At 36.6% G+C, this 26,241-nt stretch overlaps 1 protein-coding gene across 3 annotated transcripts in view; it reads left to right on the forward strand.

The window, feature by feature from the left end:
- Positions 1-26,241, forward strand: part of celsr3 (cadherin EGF LAG seven-pass G-type receptor 3) — a 103,621-nt gene that overhangs the window by 49,023 nt on the left and 28,357 nt on the right. For 2 of the 3 annotated variants that reach the window (XM_020704490.2, XM_011476832.3), the window contains exons 7-16: positions 241-255; positions 653-810; positions 7,575-7,738; positions 8,499-8,624; positions 11,112-11,281; positions 11,884-12,069; positions 13,363-13,473; positions 13,715-13,883; positions 24,278-24,419; positions 25,170-25,290. In XM_020704490.2, coding sequence (XP_020560149.1) covers positions 241-255; positions 653-810; positions 7,575-7,738; positions 8,499-8,624; positions 11,112-11,281; positions 11,884-12,069; positions 13,363-13,473; positions 13,715-13,883; positions 24,278-24,419; positions 25,170-25,290 — 1,362 coding nt within the window. The remainder of the gene's footprint in view (positions 1-240; positions 256-652; positions 811-7,574; positions 7,739-8,498; positions 8,625-11,111; positions 11,282-11,883; positions 12,070-13,362; positions 13,474-13,714; positions 13,884-24,277; positions 24,420-25,169; positions 25,291-26,241) is intronic. The other variant, XM_020704489.2, reaches the window with a different exon arrangement.

Below are 26,241 nucleotides of genomic sequence, written 5' to 3' on the forward strand. Positions count from 1 at the left end.
TCAGATGTCTGTCTGATTCAGTGTGTCTTGACTAATGTGAAAGTAAATCTTCCGTGATGCTTTGCCTCTCAGTTGTTCCATATTGTTCTTCTGAAGCGTCGGCAGAAAAGTTTCTCGCGCAGATAAAGCACTTTGAATTAGAATGATGTCTTTTAGTGTGGGTGTTCGCTTGCCACTATTTTATTCATGCAGATTTGGTGCATTTCTCCTTTAATTTTCTTCATGTTTCATTTTCCTCAGCCAGCTACACGCTATGTGAGTATGAGTGTGTGTCTGGGTGCACATGTGCTTGCTTTCTGCATTTTTGTCCTCTATTCTTCCCTTTCCGCGCTTTTCTTCACCACAAAACAAGAGAAGAGCGAGTGTGGCATCTGCTTTTACACCACTTTTCTTACCTAGTTGCAATTTCTTTTTTGCTTTTACCTTTTTTTTTTCTTGTCAGACTAATGGAAAATTTTCCATCTCCCTCCCTGACAAATTGTAGAGTCCCAGTTTAGACACTGATCTGGTGCGTCCAGTCTGTATCTGATGTGTTGTAGTGTAGAGAATAATTGCTGTTGTATCTCTTGCATGTTGACTTGTCTCATGTGTTGTTTCCTCTTGTCTGCTTCTTTGGACATAAATTCAATCTGGTGTGTTTGTGTGTGTTCAGCCCAAACGCAGCATGATTGGAGAAGCCCAGGGTCCATCAGATGAAAAGATAGCTGTGGTGAGCATCGACGACTGTGATACGGCCCTGTCGCTTCGCTTCGGCACACAACTGGGAAATTATAGCTGTGCAGCACAGGGGAAGCAGACCAGCAATAAGAAGTGAGTGCTGCTTGTTTTTGTCTCAAACACATTCATCATTTGCATTTAAACAGCAAGTAGAAAGCATGATTTAAAGCAGCAAACATAACAAGGTTTTGGTCACAATGTAGTGTGAACAGAGTGACCTATAAATAGGAGGCAGACGTCCAAAAGGTTCAGGAACAAACATAAACTGTTTGCTAAACTGTATTTTTCTGTTGCCATGTTGCCTTTCGGCCCAGGTCCCCCTTTGGAAAAGACATCTTATCTCAATGGGATTTTCTGGTTAAATAAAGGTTACATGAAAATAAGTAAAAACATATTTTTTTATTTGATATTTTTGATGGCGCATTTCAAAACTCCAGTGGAACCTTTATTTCTAAACGTTGTTTGTGTCCATATTCCTTCACCACTCAGTGCACTAAATAGTGTGTTCATCATTTGTATTGTGCGGTCCCAATCGACAATTCCAAAATCAAGTGCCCTAGAAATCTCCCAAAAAAATCTCTACAAAAAACCAGTGTGCATTGATGCTCCCTAGATTGGCGAATATAAAACATCAATGTTTTCATCTTCAGAGCACAGTGGACTTATAGTCCTTATGCAATGTTCCTGTTGATTAGTTATTCACTTTGTGAAATCTGTGATGTTATATTTGCCGTAAAAAAAAATAGTGAGCTAGGTGTCTAAATTGTTTTTAAAATCCAAGGCACTAAATAGTTTTTTTTAGTAATTAGGGAGCAGAGAGAGAATTCGGACGTAGCCATTGTTCCTAGCTCTGATCAAACCGGGGAGGTCACATGACCGTTTCATTTGGCGTTCCATTTCCCAACCAGCTGTTCCGAATCGTCTCAGTTGTTCTCATGCTCTGCAGAATTATAACTAACTGAAAGGCAACAATGTGGCAAAATTATTGATTAGAAAATTTCTTCCATAATTTTACAAAGTGAAAACCATTTCTAGCAGGGATTAATTTTTCTCCTTTCTTTCTTTGTATATATATTTTTAAAGACAATAAGCCTTTTTGTTTTGTCTAATTAATGGCTGACTATCCCAATTTATTGGCAGAGCATTTTAAAAGTTTCTACTAGCAAAGTTTACAATAGTCCCCTGCTATTACGCGGTTCACCTTTCGCTGATTCGCGGATTTTTCTTTTTGCATTTTTGCACGCTTTTCTGAATGTTGTTTTTTATTTAATTTTTTTTGCAACAAATTGTATCCTGATTGGCTGTTGACCATTCATAATCAATGTCGTCTGTGCCAAAGCTCCTGTACAACACTGAACGCGTTCAGTTTACAACAATGATTTTGGGTTAGATTCTATAATAATGGATTTATTTTACCACAAAGGTTTGAACTTTGAAAGTTTAAACAATAGAAAAAGTCTCTGGGGTTTTGCTGCCTTCAAACATCTGTTTGGGAACATTTTGAGCTTGTTGAGGTGACATTTTGCAATAATACGTGTGGTAATAATAAAACATCAATGTGACGACAGTCAACTGAGAAAAATAAAATCATGATCTTTCACCAAACCATCTACTTATGGTTTGTACATCGAACTGTATTCAAATTCATGCATATTTTATTATTATATTTTTCATTTTTTTTATATTTTCTATTTTTATATTACATTTTTTTATGATATTTTTATTTGTTCCTTAAAAACAGATTTTTTAATTATTTTAGCATGTGTTAATACTAGATTGCAATTATTTGTGATATGTACAAAACAATGTTTATTTTTGTCATTGCTAGCAAAAACCCACACCGGGTTTCACAACTCTTCACACTGAGTGCCGCCCTCCCATGGGCTCAAAATTAATTCGCTGCACCCACCCAGGAAGAAAGCTATTTTGACCAAACAATAACAGACACAACAAGCAAACAAAAATACAGGTTTCTTGAGAGTTACACATTTTGACCACTTAAAAAAAAAATCATTACAAAAAAAAAGGTAAACAAAAAAATACAAACACCCCTTCCCCCTCTACTTCCTGATGCCCAACCCTCATAAACAGGAAGTGAAGGCCTTGGTCACCATTTTGTCATCTGGGCACCGGGAGGTGAGCATTGCTATCTGATCTGTACCGGAAACCTGATGATCGGCACCCCGCTTGCGCCATTACGCCACTTCCTCTTGTCGCCAACATTGTTACAGTTAAGCAACTTGAATTAGACCAGATAGCATTTCCCAACAGTTTTTTCTCCTTCGCAATTGTCTGAGCCATTTAAACAACCAATAACTTTGTGTTCACGCAAGTTTCTGTTACATCAACAACGGAGATCTTCTCTTGGCTGAAATACAGCGCCATAAAATAAAGAATATCGCTGTATAATTGGGAATTGGTGTCATGTTTATGATGTGTGATATCAGGAAAACCACAGGGTTTGGATTCATTCTCTCTGATCATTTTTATTTTTTTTTGCAGGATATGTTGGCAATGAAAAAAAAAGAAAAACTAATTGTGTTTTAATCTAAGGAGATGCCCCCAGGCTAATGCAGCCACATTGGCACCCAAATGAACTGTTAAAAATGTGTCTGTGTTAAATGAGTTAATAATGTGTCTGTTAGGTGGCGGTATCCTCGTACTCTGGGGAGTAAACTGCCACTATACAAAACAGAAAAAGAAGAAAACATTTGCACAACAGGTCAGGTAGAACCAGCTTTATGACTTTGCATACGTGCAGATATGCGCATCAATAACGGAGTCCGAATTTACACATGCATAAGGATCGTACAGTCCCAATTCACAACTTTCCTCATTTCTTTTATTTTTATTTATTTATTATTTTTTTTATTGAGCAACAGGAGTACAGAACATGTAAAAAAACAAGGTTACATGTCAGGCACTATTCAAACAATGCTCTTTTTTTTTTTTTGTAAACAAGACAAACACATAGCTGAACCCCACTCCCACCCCACCCCACAGAACATGAGAGACGTCAGAAAAAGAAAAATAACAATAATAATAATAATATATATACATAAATATGAAAAATATGATAATAGAAAATAACAATATATTTAAAAAGTGATTACGTCAAGTAATATCAGCAGGTATGCACCACTAAGGCTCGGTGTGACAACACAAGCAAACAGGAAAGTTGTCGGAAGCTGCTACTTGGGGACAGTTTTGAGCTAATTAAAGTAGGATAGTATCGGCCCCCACACAGATAGAAATTTGTCTCTGGACCCCCCTAGTGTGTATTTAATCTTTTCTAGCTCCATAAATTGTAGCAAGTCACTAAACCATAGAGACACTTTGGGTGGTTTATTCAACTTCCAGTGTAGTAAAATCCTTCTACGTGCAAGTAGTGTTGTAAAAGCAATGATATGTTTATTTTGTTTACTTAGAGTGGATTGTTTTCTACCTGTGATGCCGAATATTGCCATGGCTGCGTTGGATTGAAGAATAATTTTGAGAGCTTGTGACAACGTTTTGAAAATGACAGACCAGTAGGACGTCAGAGATGGACACAGCCAGAACATATGTGTTAAGTCAGCAGGGGTATGGTGACATCTATCACAGCTGGCTTCTACATTGGGATAGGTCTTTGCTAGTTTTGCTTTGGAATAGTGGATGCGATGTACAACTTTAAATTGTATCAAGTTTAATTTTGCACAGGAGGAGCTGCCATTTACTTTCAGTAAAGCATCATTCCATATGTTGTCCTCCAAAGCCAGTTCCTCCCCCAACTCATTCACCCAATCGGTCCTGAGTTTTACAAGATTTGTGTTTTTTAAGGAAGTTATCTGATCGTATATTCTTAAGATAAATCTTCTAAGATGTACTGGGGTTTCTAGAAGTGCTTCTATACCTGAGCGTAACGGCAAATATGGAAAGTCTGGGGTATGACGGTGAAGGAAGTGGCGAATTTGGAAGTAACAGAATAGGCTAGACCGGGGGAGATTAAACTTATGTGAAAGATCATCAAAACGGGCAAAAACAGAGTTTATGTACATGTCTTTGAACAAATGAATACCTTGCTTTTTCCAGAGAATGAAACCAGAGTCCAGTCTAGCATGGGGAAACAAGTGAGTCATATTTATGGGACTCAAATGCGGGAGATCCCCACAGTCAAAGTTCCGTCTGAACTGAAACCATATTTCAAGAGTATTTATGACGACTGGGTTATCGGTGTATTTAAGGGCAGAGAGAACTTTCCTCATTTCTATTGTTTTTGTCAACATTAAAATAAACATTTTCATGATTGTTAACACAGTGCATTAAAATGCGTTTCCTGAAATAGACGTATTTGGCACATGCAGGGTATAGGTTACGGATCGGGTTGCGACAGAGAAACATTGGAAATCAATGAACACATTCAAATGTCTTTTTTTTTGTTACTCCCATGAAACTGTCAGCCTATAACTGTGAGAGTAATGGGAACAGTTTGACAAAACTACTTTGTCACTGTTTTAAACAAACCTTATTTGAAAGATACAAATAAACTTAATTGGTTACAGTTTTATTTTTTAAAGTTGACATTAACAGTCCAAAACGAGGGCATATACATTCCCAAACCTGTGGTCAGTGTTTTTTTTTTCACAATTAACAAACAATTAGCTGCTGATATGAGACTTTATAATGATGCTAAGAAGTCACTAGCCAATTTAGAACCCAAACCTTATTTCTCAGTGGAGAATCTTAATTACAGCTTCACCGTTCATCCCTGAGGCCTTCCTTTTCAATCCATGGAGGTAAATTTACTCAACAGATTTTTTTAACCTTTGATGCACCTGAGGACAGGCTCAGTACAGTCATTACTTTGGGCCGTGTTTGGTGTTTGCTCAGGATATACTGGAGGGGTTGTAAAGATAACTTTCATTACATATAATCTGCGACTGATCGCAGAGCTTAATGCATATTCAAAGGCAATTTTCACTAAGTAGAAAACAAATAAAGCTCATCACTGTGCAGCAGCACTTTGGCCAGCTGGCAGCGCCGTATCTGGGTCACTAGATTACAGCTTTAAGAGTTAATTTATGCAAATGTTTAATGTACTCTAAAAATCATTTTTGTTCTTCTCCCCTAACCACAATTTTTATTTTATTTTATCAATGCTGGAAGAGATGTTTCCCAGCAGTTCTGAGTCACTCTGAGTTGTTTTCCATCCTGCGTTGCCTGGATGACATATGCAGTCGCTGGTGCACATCACTGCAGTTGTTCAGGCCTTCAATAGTATGCATGTTCCCCTAATTACCCACTGAAGCCTTCCAAATCTGACAATTGTCAAATCTGACAATGTTTAAAAAAAAACACATGGGATGTTCTATAACCTGAAAAAACATGAGTCTCAAAACAAAATTTTAAAGGCCTCCATCTAAAAAGGACATTTCTGTTGTAGAGAGTGACTAAGGGTTTTTGAAAAAACTCAACTGTTTCATCTTGGGATCCGTCTTTCTTGTTTCTTGAACTTCATTACTCATTGACTCAGTCGACTTCTTGTTCCTGTTTGTTTTCTTTTTATCAATTTCTGCTCATCTGTCACACAGACATCCTCAGGTGCAATTGTCCCTGTTATGTTCACAGCTTGGTGATCCATTCTCCAATTTCATCAACCTGTTCTTAACAAACCATCAATATGAAGATGCTCAAAAAAAAAGTTGTATTTTAATTATAATGATGCAATTTTTAGCCAAAACGTGTTGAATATAGTTTCTGCAGAGCTTTAGTAGTTCATTAGAAATAAAGTAAATAGGAGTATAGGCATGGAGCAACCCTGCCCTCCCTTCCCCTCCCCATTGCGGAGAGCTCTCTGTTAACACACTCTCCTGCTAGCTTACAGCCCCTCACAACCACCAGCCTAGCATTAACTGTGTAACAAAAATGGCGAGCAATATTGGAGCTATTCGACTGTACAGTTCTGGGCCAGATGCCAGCTCAGAGTAGGAAAATGAAGATGTACATGGATATGTTTGTCTGCAAGTGGATGCATCAGGGCAGCAGGGACCTCGTGGCCTTCCCAGCATTTTTTTCTATGTAACAAATAAGCTCTTTTTGAACAGATCTTTTTTTGTCTGCTCCTGATTTTCCAACAATTAGAATTTAAAAAATGATCAAAAATGCGATTTTAACTTACTTTCCTTATACATGTCCTCCATTATCAGAACATGTTAAAACCACCAAAAACACAATTTTCATTGGAGTGGGTATTTAAAGCTCCTTTTATTTATTATTTACAGCTCTGCTTAATCTTGACATTCTTCTTTAATTGCACCTTTTGTTGTTTCATCTGGATCTTTTTTCAGTCAGACTCCTTGTGCTGCCTTCACCTTTACACTCTTCTTTCCCACATAATTTGCTTCCAATGAAATTCTGCCTTTTTTTCTGGAGTTTTGTCCTCTGGGATGTTTTGACTTTGATCATTTTCTTGTGTTTTTAATGCCTTATGATATTTGTAGGTGTCCCCCAACATTTGCAGTATTTTCCGTCTCGTTTTAGCTTTTGCCTTTCCTTCATTTTCCTCTCTTCAGATAATTGTTTCAGTAGAATTAATTTAGTCATTTGCTTTTTTAATCTGTCACATTTCTTTCTCATCTTTCCCTCCCGAGGATTATCTGATTCTTTCTGTTATTTGATTCTTTTGAACATTTACCTTGCTGACACAGTTTTGTTAGACCGTGTGCATGTTCTTTTCATGTCATACATTTTCCTTACTTTCATTTTTGATGCCTCCCGTCCATTCCTTGGAGGGATAATCCAGTATTTCATCCCTAAATCTCTCTAATCCCATGAGTTTCTTGAGTTTTCTTCCAATTTATCTTTTTTTTTTTTTGCAGGTCTCTGGATCTGACAGGTCCATTATTCCTGGGTGGAGTTCCCAACGTGCCTGACAACTTCCCATTTGGCACCAGGGAGTTTATTGGCTGCATGAAAGAGCTGCACATTGACAACAAGCCACTGGATCTTGCTGGATTTATTGCTAACAATGGGACGCTCCCTGGTCAGCATTGCTCATTCTACTTATTCTCCTGGCTGATGTTGCATTTTTAACCTATAGTAACGGAGAAATTGGTAATTTTGGTTTAGTAACAGCATATCTCTTTTGATTGTCATTAGATGTATTTAAATATATTTAGTTTATAAGATCTGTGGAGTTACAGCTGTAAAACAAAGAAAAACAGAGTGTTTAAGAAAGTAATTTAAAAATCAACTGTTTTGATCAAACCCCAAAATGTTTGCATCAAACATTATTTTCTGGAATTCTTGTAACTTTTAAGCTTTATTTTCAATAAAGTTCATAACCTTAAAAAAAGGACTCATCAAAGGTAATATCAACAGCATTCTCATGAACAAAAAAACAATAGACTCATGTGAAAGCTCATTTTCATTAAAACAAAAGAGAATGTGACACCTTTATGAGATTTTTGCAAGTCCCTGCCCTGCATTAATGCTTAAGTTGATAAAAGAAAATACATGTTTAAACATGTCAGAAAGTATAAAAATTTTATAAATAATTTTTGTCTATAAATAAGTAAATATGTTACATTTTTGAGAGATTCCACTTTTCAGATGCAAAAAAACCCTTAATGAAATCTTAACATTTGCGTCGTTTACATGTACATTCCTGCTTGAACTCCAAACTGTTTAAATAAAGATTATGTCTCGAGCGTGCATGCCTTTCAACTCCTCAAGCTACATTTATAAAGATGCAAATTATACAAGTATCTTTTGAAACTTGAACAGTCTCCTGCTGCTTTCAGGCTGCAGCGCCAAACACCCCTTCTGCAAGTCGAACCCGTGTCAGAATGGGGGCACCTGCAGTGTGAGCTGGGAGACCTTCTCCTGTGACTGTCCCGTGGGACATGGCGGAAAGGACTGCAGCCAGGGTGAGAGGCTGATTTTAACACTTAATATTCAGGTCAAATTAGTCTGTATTTGTTCAGTCATGTGCATTAACCCTGTAAAGCCCATTAAAACAAAGAATTGACAGATCTTTTTTTTAATCCTTTTGATGAAATCTGCAAAGAAATTGCAATATCATATTTTTGAGATATCAAATATGGCACGTTAGGTGATTTGGTCAGTTTTGCTCACGACAATGTTAGTTTAAGATGCAATAATACTGACATGATCAGGAAAAATCCCTTCATTTACCCACTGTCTCTAATTTGGTTCACACATTTTTAACATGGTGTAATTGTATTATAAAGAAAAGATCCTCAAAATATTTTACATTATTTCAGTACTGCAAGTAGTCATTTTAAAAAATAAATAATAATAACATTTTATTTTCGCCATAAAGTTCTGAAAATGAGCAAAAACTTTTCCGCCTAGGTTTTTATTTTTATAATTATTCTATCAGTAAATGAATAAATAGATACATAGGGGTTTCAGAAATGTGTCTACTGAATCCTGATACGAATAGTTATTTAGGGTTAATCTCTTTGCACAAATGAAAATAAATTATAAATTCTCTTTACATTTTTTGAAAGCACAGCAGAGCCAATCAACTATATTTATTTATTTATTTACATTCTGTAATGTAATGGCCTTTGGGATTAAATCAATATTATTCCATAAAGTTCTTGGAAAAAAAATTATTTTAATTTTTAATGTAACAATTGAGGACTCTGAGGTCCTGCAGCAAACAAAGTTGATATCGGTTTGATATTAGGACATTACGTCAGATGTTTTCTCCATCTTTTATTGCTACTCCCTTGTCAACATTCAACTTTAATCAATGTGGGTTTCTTATTAGGATGACTAAATCTCATAAATTAAAAAGATTATGAGTGTTATGGGGTTTTTCATTTTAGTAAACCGGGTAAGGAAGAATCATATAATGTGAAATTTGGCATATTTTGTCGAATTTGTATTTTGGCAAATGCTTCTATCTTCTGCTGTCCTCACCTTGACTTTCTCACTCCTGCTCTTTTAAATCTTGTCTTTTAACAAATATCAAAGGTTTGTGAAAATTTGAAAAAATGCACATGTCTGTTTTTATTATATGTATTTGGTATATTAATATGAAAAATTTGAAATTTTTGTGATTTTTGTGTGAATTTGCCTATTAATGGGCTTCAGTTGGTGAAAATATATAAATACATAGATGAATAAATACTGAAATCCTCCATAAACCACAAAGGGCAGCTGCAAGTTTTAAAATACATGATTCATTCAACAGCTCCGGTTTACAGGATGCTGTTACAGTACAGATCCTGATTATTCTGCTTCCCAGACCTTACTGCCCCCCAGCTTCTCTTCACTTCCTCGTTCTGTACTTTAAAGAGAGCAGTGGAATAGATTTAAAAAAATATTCTGAGCAAGAAGTCAGAGACAATGCCGCAGAAGTAAGGGCAAGGCTCAAGATGATGATGTTTGTGGCTTAACCTGAAAAGCCGTTTCAAAGTGGTTTTATTGAGACAAATAAAACAAGTAAGAAAGTGTAAAGTGTCATCTAAACTAATTAAACTGTGTGGAAGAAAATCTGCCTTTATTTCTTCCTGTAAACAATCAAGGTGGGTCATGTCTGGGCTTTTCTATCTACTGGCATTTCCAGATTGTGAGCACAGATGTCCAACTCTGAGGCGAAATATTGAAGCAAAATATCGTTGTGGACAAAAAAGATAAATGTTCTGTAGTTCCGGGACTTAATTTGTTCTTGTAAATCTGACAGTGTTAAAAAAAATGGCCCAGTGGTCATGATGAAATACAGGTTTACAGGATTGATGAATGTCAGGCTGGAAAAGATTTATGGCTTTTTCTTGCCGCTTTTGTTGGGAAACTATTTGATTCTCTTTTTTTCTCTGTTTGTTTTTGTGACTTTGTTTCAAGTCAACCAATATTTAAACCACTTACTGTAAGTCTTACTTGCAATGTCCGTTAATTATATAATTACATTTCTGTGCTGAACGCTAAAATTAGACACATTTTTTAGGTAATTAATTTTGCTAAATGTAAATTACTGTGGCCCTGTCATGGACTCGCAACCTGTCTGGGATGTTCTCGGCCTTTAACCAACAGTGGCTAGGATAGGCTCCAGCAGCCCTGTCTGATTTTCGTCATTCATCTTCTTCCGTTGTTCCCTTTTGGGGTCACGGGGCTGCCGGAGCCTAACCCGGCCACTTATGGGCAAGGGACACCCTGAACAGGTCGCCAGTCTGTTGCAGGGTCTATCTGATTTTGGAGAGCAAAAATTAAAGAATTTCTCTAGTGTCTTGTGCTTGCATCCACCTTAACGTGAGATTCCTGTTAAACGGTTTTTAATTCAGGAAAATCTATTAGAATGCAACAATTCACAAAACGAAGCTTAAGTTATAATGTTGCTTGTGTAAAACTTTTTTAACATTTTTGTACACGTATTTGATCGTTAGCAATGCAACACCCTCATCGCTTCCTGGGGAACAGCGCCCTCTGGTGGGACCTGAAAAATGACGTCACCATCTCCACCCCTTGGTATCTTGGCCTGGTGTTCAGAACCAGAGCCCGCGATGGGACGCTGCTGCAGGCGCAGGCTGGCCAGTACACCAGTTTGCTGTTCCAGGTAGACACAACACCCCAATTTTTGTTTGAAATGGAAGAATTAGGTCTTATTGCAGAAATAAAACATTTCTTATTTTATAATTATAATTTAAATATACATTTTTTTACATTTTTACTTTACTGTAGATGATGATGATGCTTCGGAACATTAAACCAATTTCTTTAAACCAGACTTTTTTGTAACTAAAATTGTTTGTACTTTGAAGTTTTTGACTTTCTCAAAGACACGTCTTGAGTGCAGATCAATGAAACTGCATTGATTAAAAAGATAAATGGAAACCACTTCCTCTTTGCTACCATTTACAGTTTAATTGTGTGCTTGAAATCAGTGTTGCCTATCTTAAGCTCAGTCTTATCCAAGACGCACATAAAATGATCCTCCTGTATTAGCAACAGATAGAAAAAGTGGAAATATTGGAAAATCTATTAATGCTTTGTTTTTATGCAAAAACATCATTAATTTAACTTAATCTTGTCTTAAATGTGGGATTTCATATGCATACAAGGCTATGCAAAATGCTACATACTCTTTCCTTTTGTCTTTATTTATCATGTTTTTTTTTCTGTTGATTGTGTTTTTTTTATTTTTTTTTTACCTCATAGGTTATTAACAGTCAGCTGGTGTTCTCCGTCACCCGTGGTTCAACTCGACCAGTGCGCTTGCGTTTGGATCAGGTACAAGTGGCAGATGGTCGGTGGCACGACCTCCAGCTGGAGCTGCGAGACGTCCGCAGCGGCCGGGAGACGCGCTACGTCGCCACACTGAAGCTTGACTTTGGTCGATATCAGGTGATAAACTTCGTACGGACCTTTTGGACAGACTCCATGTTCTAGCAGATAGGAAACACAATAATGAAGCATTTCTTCCTACATTTTTAAATTCACCGTGGGGTTGGTTTCTAAATTACAAGGAAATATTTTTGTATCAAGTCCATCATCTTAGATATTGAAGAAAATTTACTCCAAATAATTTACTTTTAATAAAGAATCTTAATTTTAATTCCATTTTTTTACCACGGGACTAGCACAATTTTTGCTTTTGTGCCATCGAATTATTGTGAAACTGAAGACACAAATATGTAATTGAATAATGTTAAGTCTGACATGAAACTCCTGACCCTTAAGGGGGATCCATTTCAACAAATACACACAAGAAATTAATGTTTGTAACAAAAACAGGATTTTTTTCATTGCTGCACAGAACGAGATCCTCCAAGATGTGGGACACTAATCCTAGTTTCCCTAATCTCTTGTGGATTACTTTGTCAGATTGTGCTGGATGATGTTTATTTGATGTGTCTGTACATGAGTTTTGTTTGAGCTGCACATATGCAACAGCAACATGAGCTCAAAAAGTGCACACACTGTGGTTTTTTGCTATGCTCGAAGTCAAACAAACACTTTTGTTTTCATGTTATTTTAATTTCCTAAATGATCTGCCAGCACGCTCTGTCTCTTGTCTTTAGGTTGCTATTCACCAGGCATCTCTGCAAAGTAACAGACTGAATAAATGGTGCAGAAAGACATAAAATTATTAAACATCGCAGGAGAAATTAAGCAGTAAACGCCAGTGGAAGGCTTTGGCATGTGTGCAGCTGCTGTCAGAGCTATCTGAACTCTCTGTTTGAGCATCCCTCGCGGTGCTGCTGTAATGATGATGAATGGTGTTTGTTGATTTTGTTTTCATTACTCCAGAAAGCTGTTTCATGTCAGGACTGTCCTATTATTTTGTCAGCATAATCACCAAATCACCAACCTTCTCTTTAGTAATTGCATATCATTGTGGCCTTTTTTTTCAATTAGGTCATCTGTCAGTTACCGCCATCCCGTTTCCTTTTTTTGATGAAAGGCAAAAGGGTCGTATCAACCACCCTGTACTGATGCAGGCTTAACAAAAAAAGAACTAAATGCAGAAAGCACGTCAAATACAAATATTTTTTATTTAATTATATTTTTTGTCCTGCTCAGTCTATTTTGATTTGTTAAAGTTTTGTATTTGGGTGTCTGTTGTTTGTCGTCTCTCGACCCGTTGCTTTTGCATGTAATGTGGTTATTCCTCACTCTTGTATATCTGTTTGTTAGGAAAGTGTGATTGTGGGAAATGAGATTCCTGGCCTTAAGGTGAAGCACCTGCATGTGGGAGGAGTGCTGGGATCTGGAGAAGTCCAGAATGGAATAAGAGGCTGCATACAGGTAAGACCAGATAAGGTTCAGATGAGATAGATAGATAGATAGATAGATAGATAGATAGATAGATAGATAGATAGATAGATAGATAGATAGATAGATAGATAGATAGATAGATAGATAGATAGATAGATAGATAGATAGATAGATAGATAGATAGATAGATAGATAGATAGATAGATAGATAGATAGATAGATAGATAGTCGACATGTCAACAACAGCAACAAGATATGTCTCTGTTCATAGGGTGTCCGTTTGGGTGTACGACCAGATGCGCCTGCTTTGCCCCGCCCATCCAGAGCTGTCAAGGTGGAGACTGGGTGTAATGTAGGAAACCCTTGTCTCTCTTCTCCCTGCCCAGCTCACAGCCGTTGCACTGACTTGTGGGAAAAGCACGCCTGCCTTTGTGAACCTGGTGAGTGAGCAGACTCTTGAGTATGTTGTCTTGTAGATAAAGTTTCCAGACCTTTTATAAATGATGATATCTTTTCAAGGGCAGATATCGTTTCGGTGGAGTAGTGGTTAGCGCTCTCGCCTCACGGCGAAAAGGCCCTGGTTTGAGTTTGCATGTTCTTGTGCATGTGTGGGTTTTCCTCTGACACTTTGGCTTCCTCCTACAGTCCAAAAACATTCTTCAGAGGTTGATTTCTGACTCTAAGTTGCCTCTAGGTACAAATGTGAGAGTGGGGGGGGCCCTGCGACAGGTTAGCAACCTGTCCTTGATGTACTCCGCCTTCGCCCAGGTGTAGCTGGGACAGGGTCCCTCCCAAAGGGATTCAGGCGGATTGAGAAAATAGATGGATGGAATATCGTTTTGATGTCATTGAAATGTTTGGTTGGAGCTCTGTAAAAAAACTGAAGGAATGGCTCAACTTTGGGATCTTTTGAGTTAGTTGTAACATTTATAGAAAACTTTTTTTATGCACACTTTGAGCTTTCTTAACCATTTAACTCGATTCTTTGAGATGACGTGTGGTGCATAATAATGGTAGGTGCAGCAGGGCAATAATATCTCTGATTATAATCAATAACTACTTTATCTTTGCTACTTGATAAAAGATCTGCACTTGGACTGATAAAGTATTGATTACACAAAATAGATGTTAAGAACCTGATTATGGTAACGGTGAGGAAATAAAATAGTTTGATAAAACATAACAGGGTGGGATTATGTAAATTCACTTCTTTCCATTTACTTGCACTAAATCAATAATTTCAAATAGTCAACCTGTATTTCACAATCCTTATAATCAATGGATTCAATGTGTTGTGTGTGTGTGTGTGCAAGATTAACCCCTTGACGGCTGAATTTAATTTTAAGATAAGAAAATACAAATTTCCCTTATGCTTATGTTTTCAAGTAGACACTAAATTAAGGCCGTTTTGGAGCAGAAGGTTGATGCATATTTGTATCAATAGGAGTCAAGAACAATATTCATATTTTCAACTGTGTCCTGGCAAAAGGAGGCCAAAAAGTTTCTGAAAGGGAAAGAACAAGGGTTGTAGGAAACAGACGGACATCAGCGATAATAAAAGAAACCTTAAAATCCTAAAAAAATCCTTAAACTCTATTCAACTGCATTAGTACAAATTTAAGTGCAAATTGATTGTTTAATCATAAGTAGAGATAATGTCAAGAAGTTAGCATCCCTTTCTATTATTATCTTTATTTTCCAATTAATTTATGACTTAATATCTTTAAAAATAAAAAGGATATATTTTTAATTTTTGTGTTTTTCTTTTGCTTTTATTGCTTGAAATAAACCAATAAACCAATTTATCTTTAGACTGCAAAGCAGGAGGTTTCAGTGGACACCTGAGATCCTCATGTTAGTTAGACTACAGAGATTATAAGAACCGTTTTCAAATCTAATCTCTCTTTATTAAAAACATGTAAAGTAAACGTTCCAAGCATCCTGTCCAGGAATATTCATTCACTTCAAGGTTATGCAACAGAAATGAGCCGACAAATTATTCTAGTAAATTAAGTCCTTTTAGACTGTGAACACTTTTTAACAGCAGATGAAAAAAATAAAAGTTTGTCGAAGCGAACAGCAGCATAAAAAAAAGTGCAAGGAAATAATTGTGTGACCATACGTGTCAATGAGGTTCTAACTGAGTTAAGCTGATATTTGAGCCAACATAATGAGTCCTAGTCCATTTAAGACTAAAAGAAAGAGACTGACTGCAGGCTAATCTCTAGTTACCTTTCCTTTAAAAGGTGAACATAATTAGGTAGAATTCATCTGGAGGCGAAAAGCAAGATTTTTGATGAAGAAAAAGTAAAACTTGAAGAGAGAAACTAACTGAAAAATCAAAGATGCAGAGGAGGAACAAAGTGATTAAAATGTTAATTATTAATGAACTATATGAGACGAAGGGTAAAGTAAACAAAGTTTGGAGGCAATAGGACAGCTGTAAAAACGAGTGAGGAAGAAAGTCAAATCAAACACCCAGAAAACACTAGTTAGACGCCTGGGAATATGTGCACACAGACAGAGGCAGAGAAGGGGGATAAAATTAACATGACAGCTAAAAAGGAGAGGAAAAAAAGAGCACGTCTGATAATTTTGAGCCTTGTTAGCATCTAGTCAAGCTACATTTGCAGTTCAGTTTAGTGGGTTTTGATTGAAGATGTAGGTCCCCCTAATGAGCAGCTGTTAGAAAGAAAAGTACGAGGAAAGGAACTCACAGGAAAGAGAAAAGTTAGAATGCAAACAGATGTTCTTTACATCACTTATGCTGACCTACAGACCAGAACTGGGATATTTAAGCCCTGCTTTCTGAGTGATTAGCCCCAAAATTTCTGCACAGAGCAACAGAGGTGCACTTGTTTTTCCTGCTGTTTTTGCTCATTGCGAAGATTTGTTTTGACCATTATTTTATTTGTTTAATTCAGGTTTTTGAATTGTGGCTTAACATTTTTAAGGCCATGGCCACAACTGCCCCTACAGGTGGGTAGGGGCTGTCTGTGGGCAAAAAATGACAAAGCTATACGGGGTACGCAGGTGGCCCAAACAAAATATTAAGGTCGTAGACTACTCGATGAACCCTTGGAGCAAAAATGTTCATTTACATTTTTTATAGGCTTGCTGTGAGTGAGATAGCAAAGGCAACTTGCAAAGGCGCAAGGGTGAATTTGAAATTATAAAAAAGCTATTTTTAAAATAAGTTTTTAGCTGCTACTTCACGATGCACTTACCACATGCACGACAATTGTATGTTCCATCTTTATGACATGCCTTGAGGTGAGTCTCTTAAGATGTGGTTCCTCTTCTCTACAAGAACCCAAAAGTCTGCAGCATGAGTGTGGGTGCATGCGACTCAGGCTTTAAATTCAGCTTTCTAAGTTGAGCACAAATTCTGCACGAAGCAGGCAAACACAGATTCACTTTTTTCTGTTTACAGTTACTTTTTACTTATTACTGAGATTTGCTTTGACAATTATTTTATTGGTATAAGTGAAGTTACTGTTAAAACTTGTCATTTAATACACTTAAAATTGGGGCTTGACATTTCTGGCCCAACATAGTAAAAAACAAAGGTAAGTAGGTAAGTAGGAAAGTAGGTAGGTAAGAAGTAGGAAACACTTCGTGTTTCCTACTTCCAAATAATTATGTACTATAAAACTTAGAGCTTCAAAATACAAAAATGTATAATACACACAAAGTCACAGGTTTGTTATGTAATACATGGTAACTCAAAATCTGCTTCACACTTACATGGTGCCAAAAAAAGGTTGACTCACACATGCATCTGTGACTGAAAGCCCAACTTAATGCATAAAAAATGAAGAAAATAAAAAGGAAAAGCTGTCTTCACAGCATCAACTGTGTATAACAGGAGAAAGTAATAGAAAAGTTCCCAAGGTGGAAAAAAAAAGTTGCTTTAAATGAAGTTTCACTTCAAAGCGAAGGTGAAAGTAGTGGAGAACGAAAGGCTGGATGTGTTGCAAGAAGGATACAGAGTTATTAATGTGAGAGAGCCTCGGGCCTGAACGCGTGGGGAGGAAGTGGAGAGGCAGCGCCATCCCCGCAGCATCCTCCCCTAACCCGGGAGCTAACGCTAACACCTTAACTCATTAAACCGGAGAGCGCACTTGTGATGGAAACTCTCAGACAGTTAGATGCGCACACACATGTGCACGCTTATTTGCAATCTTAATATGCATAGTTATTTACAGTAAACATGCACACAGAGTGTAGTTTTGATGATTGTTGCATTTCATTAACATAGGAGCACTTAAAATAAAAATACATTTTATGCAATTAATGTTGCTTAGAGACAAATCAAACTTTAATAAAACAGAAGGGGAGTAGGGAGGGGAGAGGGTAGGTGTCACTTAAATAATTCCCTTTCATTTGTGTGTTTTCATGCTTTGGCCTGGAGCTGATACCAGCTTAATGGGTCTCATTCAACTGACAGCTCCTCTGATTTATGCAATAAACCCTCCCACGTTAAAAAAAACACATTTTCTACCTAACAATTACACCCAAACCAGGTTCTGCATGACAAAGCGTCAGCATTTATGCTTTCTCTACATATTTTAACTCAATGTGTGCAGTGATGCAACTGCACGCTTCGGCTGTGGGTGACAGCCGATGCTGGTTGCTTCGGGCAAAATAAGCTAGTGTAAAAAAAATAAAATAAAGATTTTAGAATGATAAATAACAGCCATAGTTATGTCAACTTAAATTTTTTTAGATACTTAAAGACTCGTACATTTAACATTCAGAGAGTTAAAGCTTTTGTGAAGGATTTTATATTGGAATAAACTCATTTATAAGCTCTTTTGGTAAAATGTTAGTGATCGAAAAAGAAAATATTAGTATTAAAATCAAGCTAGTAATATGCCTATGAAGTAGAATTAAAAATAGAGGAATCAAGAAAGAAGAAAGTGCTTTTTAAAAAAAAAAACAATTGTTGCTATTACTGACAAGTCAAGCATGTGACTAAAAAAGTTCCTGTTAAAGCTTCTGTTAAAAGAAGTTCCTTCTTTTAAAAGAAGCTCACATGCGGCGTAACGTTAAGGAAATGTAACATATAAAAGAATGTGTGGAAGATGTGTGTTGTCTTCCAGAGGCGAGTCTAAGTTGGTGACAGTATCGGAGACAATATTTCACAATTTTTTTAAGAATATGAATTAGAAACAACTTTGTCTAAATATAAATTCACCGCTCGCATTAATAAAATGGTAAAATGCATGTAATTTAATGATCAGAGCACTAAGCACTGTAACTCTTTATCATATAGTTGCTTTTACCCAATCAGATTCATGGTGCTTGTCTTTTGGTAAATTAAGAAACGTTTTTTGAACACTCAATTTTGTCTCATTTTCACAACAAATGAGGAAGAAAAAAAAAGAAAAATGTGTCTTAACCAATAAGGCTCTACAAGTATGATGGAAAAAATAAAGTGTTTTATGATACACACATAATGATACACTCCAAAAAAGAAAAATATTTCCAATTCTTTCCATAAACATTAAAGTGTGATAAATGAGCGTGGAACGAGAGTGCTTGACTGTGGCTAAGATGCTTTGTTTCATTCTTTCTGACTGTCTGCACTGCATCTCCATTTTCACACACGTGGAATTAAAAACACATTTCACTGCTCATCCCGACAGTGACAGTCTTTGTTCAGAGTACTGTACATGTCACTCTGATCCAACAGGTTGCTGAATTAGTATCTTTTGCTGTGAAGTACAGCCAAACCTTTACTTGCTTTGCCCTAAGTATTTTGACAGAAACTCAGTGCAATGTGCACTGAGCATGTGCAGAGCCTTACTCGTTCTTATCTGAGCCCACCCCGCCTCAAAGCGCCGAAATCTGTGTTCAACTACAACTACTTAGTTTAGTTTAGCAATCAGTCATTGTATTTTATTACTGATTTTATGTTTTGTACAATCAGTGAAGCCCGTTGAGACAAATGTGTTGTAATATTGGGCTATATAAATAAAACTGAATTAAATTGAATGAATGTACATTTGGATTTAGAGAGTAACAAAAAGAAGCAGGACGGTCAAAAGAAGTCGTCCTTAAGTGCAAGGTGTCTCCACGATGACGCTACCTCGCACAAGCAAACGACACGCCCACTGCCCACTGTGTCAATCAATAAACAAAAGTAATAAATCAACCAAAGCCTAAAGTCCCACTCCGATCATCTTTTGATTTGTTTCCAAGCGTTTCCAGTGGTCTTTTATTTAGGACAATGTCATTTTTAGGCAAAATCAAATCCCTGTGTCGTTTTCTAGGACATAGTTTCTGCAGAGCGGCAGGAGTTCATTAGAAATTTGCCTGAGTTGAGGGTGGGACTGTTTGTGTGGAGCCCACCCTCATTTCCCTTCATTCCTTTGTTTAAACTCTCTCCCACTAACTTACAGCACCTCACACCCCAATTTAACATTACCGGTGCAAATAATATGAGAGCCATCCAACTGAACAGATTTCATCTAGATTCCAGCTCAGTCAAGGAAAACAGAACATAGGTGTATCTGTTTGTCTGCAACTGGATGCATCAGCCTGGTGCAGAGCAGGGAACTTGTGGCTTGCTGTTGTAGGTCCTACATCACATATACAAACTTCTTCCACTCACGTTTTTTTTGTCTGCTCCCAATTCACCATGATTTGAATACAGAAATACTCAGATATGCAATTTTAAGCTAATTTTCTCTTTTATATGTCCTCCATCATAACAAAAATGCCACAAGAACAAGAACAATTTATTTAATAAGCCTATGCAAGGCAATTTTAAGCAAATCACTTCAAAATAGTAACATGTTACCAATATATAGCAAACTGGCTTTAAACTGAAAATTCCACTGAGAGTACTTTGTACATTTTTTTTAATTTTAGATCAGCTTTCACTATCAGCTTGAAAATCTTCCTATGTGGATCATATTTATTATGTTAATATCATCTTAATGGATGTTAGTGTCTTTTTCATGTGCGGGTTTTTTAAAGTCATTTTGGCACATTAGCTTTCTTCAGTAGGAAAATGCACTCTGAGGAAAAACAAATGAGAGCATGGTTCACTGAACACATGACTCATCTCACTATTCAAACTGATCTGGAAAAATCAAGTGGAAGCAGTGTCACAGCAAAAAACACACATGGAAAATTGAGTCACACTTCATTGGCCGTAACTTGTCAAACAAAGTCCTGGACCTTGACTGAAGGAGGCAGAAAACATACAGCCTCAGTGGATGTGCCAGCCTTTGTTCTTACACGACCAACCTTCCCCTCCTGTCTTTCTGCTGCTTGTGACAAGGCCATTTTGATGTCACTGAGTACTTCAAAAAGCAGCCAAGGCCATGGTTGCCTCATTCAGCCCGTTGCCATGGTGAAAGTCTAAAGATGTATATGGCCGACAGAGAATAATGGATATTACTGATTGTTTTTGCTTTGAAACAGATGAACACAAAGTGGGTAGTCATGTGACGATTAAAAGAAGGTGACGTTTGTTTTTAATTAAGTTAATTATCTTAATTACATTAAGGTTTAATGGCATAAAAGAGTTGACAACATTGTTCACTGAAAAATGAAGACAACTCAAAAAGCACCTCTGTAGTTAATAGAGGATGTCTGCCGTCACTGTGTACAAACACAGATGCAGGTTTGTTGTTTACTGAGCAGATTCCACACAAATAAAGATATAAATACTTGAAATGAAAGATTCTATTCGATTGTATTTATCTAGCCCAATATTTACAACAATAGTCCTCTCAGTGGGCTTCATACCGGTAATTGTGTTATAAACATGAATCATCAAGAACCTTAAGTCATAGAATTCAATAGGTAATGGTTAATCTAAACTAAACAGGCTTAACTAAACTAAACAGGTTAAACTAAACTAACCAGCCTGTGACTTCTTTGTATCAACATATTTTGAGAATGCAAACAAAATTACTGTTTTAGTATTTTTTTTTAACAATCAAAAATTCTACTTTTTGAGTATTCTCATAGTCAAACTTGTAAATACAGTTTTTCCAGGTTTGAAATCATGGCCACCAATGGGGTAACTTTTTTTGTGGTTTCACGCGCATTTATGGCCTGAAAGAAGCCTGATGGCAAGCTATTCACATGACTGAAAGTTATTTACTGGGTGTATGTGGCTACAACTGCAATCAAGGCTGAAAGCATGAGAGCATTGTGTGTGATTTCTGAAGACAAACATGTGAAAGCTGACCTCGTCTCTGCTCCAAACGAAGGAATGCAATCCGCCGCCGCTGCCGCGCACACGCACATCAGCCCCTCTTCAATAGAGCTGTCCTTCACTTCTTCGCTTTTAATTCAAAACAGGAGCCGGAGCTGAAAGCCGAGATCTTTATTGATCAATGTCACGTCCTTCATAACATTTTTATTTAGTTGTTTTTCCCAGAAATGGTTTTAAGTTTTTATTTGACAGTTGATATGCTTTGAATACGACCCTTTTGTATGTTTATGATTCTAACATTTGGCTCAGTTGAAGCCACACCAAGCTGCACTGCTTCTGTAATACTAATTAACAGATGCTAAACTGAGATTACCGTGGTAATTAACATCGCTGATGAATATCTCCCGTTTATATTGCCATGGTGAACATGTTAAGATGGGAAATTTACAATTTGTTTAGAGCATAGCGCCTGTGGCGCTCAGGTCATGGATTGTTATATACAGTATAATGTGTGTTAAACTGTGCATGTAGACGTGAAAGACCCGTTCCAATTCATTTTTCGAGCTCTTTGAAGCGTTCCAAGTGGTCTCTTAATTATGAATGTGCTGTTTCTAGTCAAAATCAAAATACCTGTTGTTTCTGCAGAGCCGTAGTAGTTCATTAGAAATTCACCTCTGAATTTGAGCAAAATAAGCCTTCCTAGACTTCCCATAATCCCCTTGTTTACATTCTCTCCAGCTATCTTGCAGACCCTCACAAATCAACCCAATATTGCCGGTGCATTATTCATTTGTACAGTTTTGAACCAGTTGCCAGCTCAGACAAGAAAAATGAAGATGTACATAAATCAGTATAGTTTCTATATAAAAAACGTATTTTTTCTTAAAACTTTATTTTTTTTGCCTGTTCCTGTTTCATAACAATTTCAATAAAAAAATACCCAGAAATTCCATTTTTGAGATGAATTTTCTTTATATACGTCCTCCATCATCAGCATGATAAAAAGGCCAAAAACAATGGAGAGAGCTTTTAAAGGGTCTGTGAATTATGAACATTTTGTATCTCCATTAAATTAAGCGAAACATAAAATTGTAAAAAGGAAAACTATATAATTTAAACGAATCTTCATCTTTTTTTCTTTCTGGCATGAATTCACAAATGTATTGATGTTCTTTCTTACAGTATTTACATTCAAAGAGAAAAAGGGTTCTTAATGCATAATGGCAAAAAGGTTTTGACAATATAAATGCACTTTTGCATTTAAATCACACATTTTAAACAGAAAAATATATATATATTTTTTTTTAAACCAGAATTTGCTCTTGTATGCTAAAGATGCCTTTGTAGTTGTCACTAGCCTTCATAGTGGTTTGATGTGTTGGCTTGTTTTACCAATGCGCCTCTATGTTTGCTTCAAGTGCAGACTAGTCTTGAACAAATTATAATTAGCATCCCATTTTTGTCACCAGAAACTGATGCTTACATTTTTTTATCTATTCTTTTTCCATTAAAATGTTATTAACAATCAAATTCCCAGAACAGGTTCCAATTAACAGAAACCCTAAACTAAAAAAAGCTGAACTTGTTTTCTGAAGTAATGCAGCTTAAGTTTTAAATGGGAAAATGGGGAAATGCTGAATTAATAAATCCTACTTTTATTTTTTATCAGGGTTAATAAGAATCTTTGAGATTGTATTTGTTCAATTCTTATTTTAAAGACTTTCCAAACTTTTTTCTCTTTTTTTAGAGACGTTCTTTCAGTGTTTAAAGTAAACCTTCTGTGTCATTTTATTAAAGAGGAGGTCCCTTCTCTTATAACCTCAAATAATATAGAATAAAAACCCTACAGTTCTGAAGCTCATAAAGATTTCCAACTTCAGGCCTTGCTTTTATTTGATGTAAAATAAATAGGAATTCATTTGAAGCTATTTTTCTCCAGGAGTTATTCTATGCTGTGTCATGTTTCGAGAACATATTTTTTTGGCCTGGAGTGAGTTTTAAGATTTAAGTTTTGATGTTTAGAATCTTTCCCAATGGAATTCCATACCGGTTTTTCAGAAACCACGGAGAGCTTAAAAAAATACCCAAGGCGCAGAGGAAAAACACAGTTCAGAGCTTTTGAGGTGGCTGTTCACAGATTCAAGCTAGCAGGCAATCCGTCTGACATGTCAGACTGTTGTGTGGACCTCATGGATGGGAAATATAGTGAAATAATATTTTTGTTTAAGTGACATGTCATGGATTTTAATCTTATTTCGACATGCAAAATCTTCTGATTAAAAATGTTCACACCTCATATAAAACTATGATTCAGTATAATATAGTTTTAACTCAAAACACATTCAATGTTTTTTAAATTCTGCTTGATATGAGCATAATTGTTTAAAAATACTATAGCTTTAAAGCTACACTGTATCTTTAAGGTTCTTTGCAAATCTTCACAGAATCAAGATGATTTTAGGAGTTGTAGGACAAAAATGGAATTTGTTTGACCAAATATATAGACCCTGTTCAAATATGTCCCTCTCAGTTTAAGAATAAATGTTTCTTTTGATGGAATGCTCTTTGCTGTGAAAACAGTTTAGCATCAGTTTCCTTTTGCCTGGCAAAAAGGTTTGAGTGCTTTATTCCATTGAAGGTCTGTGTTTTGCACAGGTTACTACGGGAGAAGCTGCACGGATGCCTGTCACTTGAATCCCTGTGAAAATGAGGCTCAGTGCCACAGGAAGCCGAGCTCTTCCCACGGCTACACCTGTGACTGTGGGGACAACCATTATGGACAGTACTGCCAACACAGGTGTGCATGCAGACACTCACTCAGTTAGTCTATTGACTAAAACCTCCAACAGGGCAAATGCTAATCCCAGTCTAACAAGCCTGAACATCCATTTCAAAACGGTGAACTTGAATGTACATCCATCCTTTTTGCTCCTCTTGTGACTCCCGCTGATTATCGAGCTGTTTCAGGGGATGATTCACCCAAGCTGTTTCTTCTGATTGATTATATTACACGCTGGTTGTTTGTCTTTAGAGTTCAGAAGGGATGCACGTGTTTTTATTTATGCACATGTACAAAAGGGGACAGCGGCAAAAAAAAAAGAATAAAAAATACACCAAAAATTTAAGCTTTAAAATGATCGACTTCAGATAAAACTTTCCACAATTCTTTTACCACGAAGATCAGTTGAGAACAAATTCTTATTTACAATGATGATTTAGCAAGAGGGCAGAGCAAAAAGTAAAGTTGCCCTGAAACAGATTTGCTCAAAAACAGGAGGTTAACTGCAACATTACAGAATAAAATAAAATGTAAAAAAATCTAAGAGTACCTTTAGTCTGTGAGGCTCTTTTGCTCCATTTAGAAAAAAGACGAACACTAAGGAGATGTGTCATTCCTGCTGACTTTTGAGTACTTTTTTCTCAATAAATATGAAGTTGTTAACTAATTACCCCTAAAAATTATTTCCTATGGTACACCCTGTGCTATATCAGTTGACGTCCTCAAAATTAATCATGTTTCTGATTATATGTCTTTCTGCTCATGAAGGATTGATCACCAGTGTCCCAGGGGATGGTGGGGGTCTCCGACCTGTGGACCGTGTCACTGTGACATAAGTAAAGGCTTTGACCCAGACTGTAACAAGACCAGTGGACACTGCCACTGCAAGGTAATCCAGCAACACGCAAAATCTGCATTCAAAATGTCAAATGTTGCGGGGCTGGGCTTTTAAAGTTAACAAATTCAGTTTGAGACAGGGTTATTGATGTAAGTTATTACATCAGTGTGAGGATTATCCTATTGGCTGTTGTCAGGTTGCTTTGCCAGTCAGTCATAAGCATCTCAGCTGTTTTCCTTTTTGTTAATTACTCTCAGTGTATTTAAGTGTCAGGTTTTCTGCTCTGTCTCCCTTTTGTTGCTCTCTTAGTTCATGGAGGTTTTGTCATGTTTAAGTTATTCAATGGTTAAATTTCTGCCACCAAGCCCTGGTCTCCTGCATTTTCATTCTGACACCACCAGTTCTTGACATCAAACTGTTGCTTTGGTAACAATTTTAGTGTCATCCAATAGTCTAACCATCTTATCCACATGCGTGAAATTCATCCTATCATCCATACATTCCTGTCTTTACTTATATTGACATACATGTTTGTGAAAGCAACATCTTAAGATTGGTTTTATCCAATCATTAGATTTCTTTTTTTTATGTTTAATCTTTAATATTAAAACTAATTTAAAAAATGCTTTTACTGAACTAAATGATTTTTTTAACCTTTCTTTGCCAGGTGTAGCTCTCAATGAAATGTTTAACTAGTATAACATAGATATTTTTTTGCAGGTATAAATGAGATTTCGCATTACTTGCTACTGCTGGAAGTCTTGATTATAAAAAGTAAAATTTTGTTTTTCAGAAATTCCTGCATGTCCGCCTCATGAAAATTCAAATTAAAAAAGAATCTGTGCATGCAGGAAGAGTCTTAGGTTGGCATTTGTCTGTTTTATATTTCTTGTAAATGTACTGGTTCCTCCTGAGACTCATGAATAATCACAACTCCCCTCAAGCACATTTAAACCAGCATTTGGTTAACTTAGAAACACGAGCAAGTCTTTAGCCTTATTA

Source organism: Oryzias latipes, chromosome 7 (genome assembly GCF_002234675.1).
Source record: "Oryzias latipes chromosome 7, ASM223467v1".
NCBI lineage: Eukaryota > Metazoa > Chordata > Actinopteri > Beloniformes > Adrianichthyidae > Oryzias > Oryzias latipes.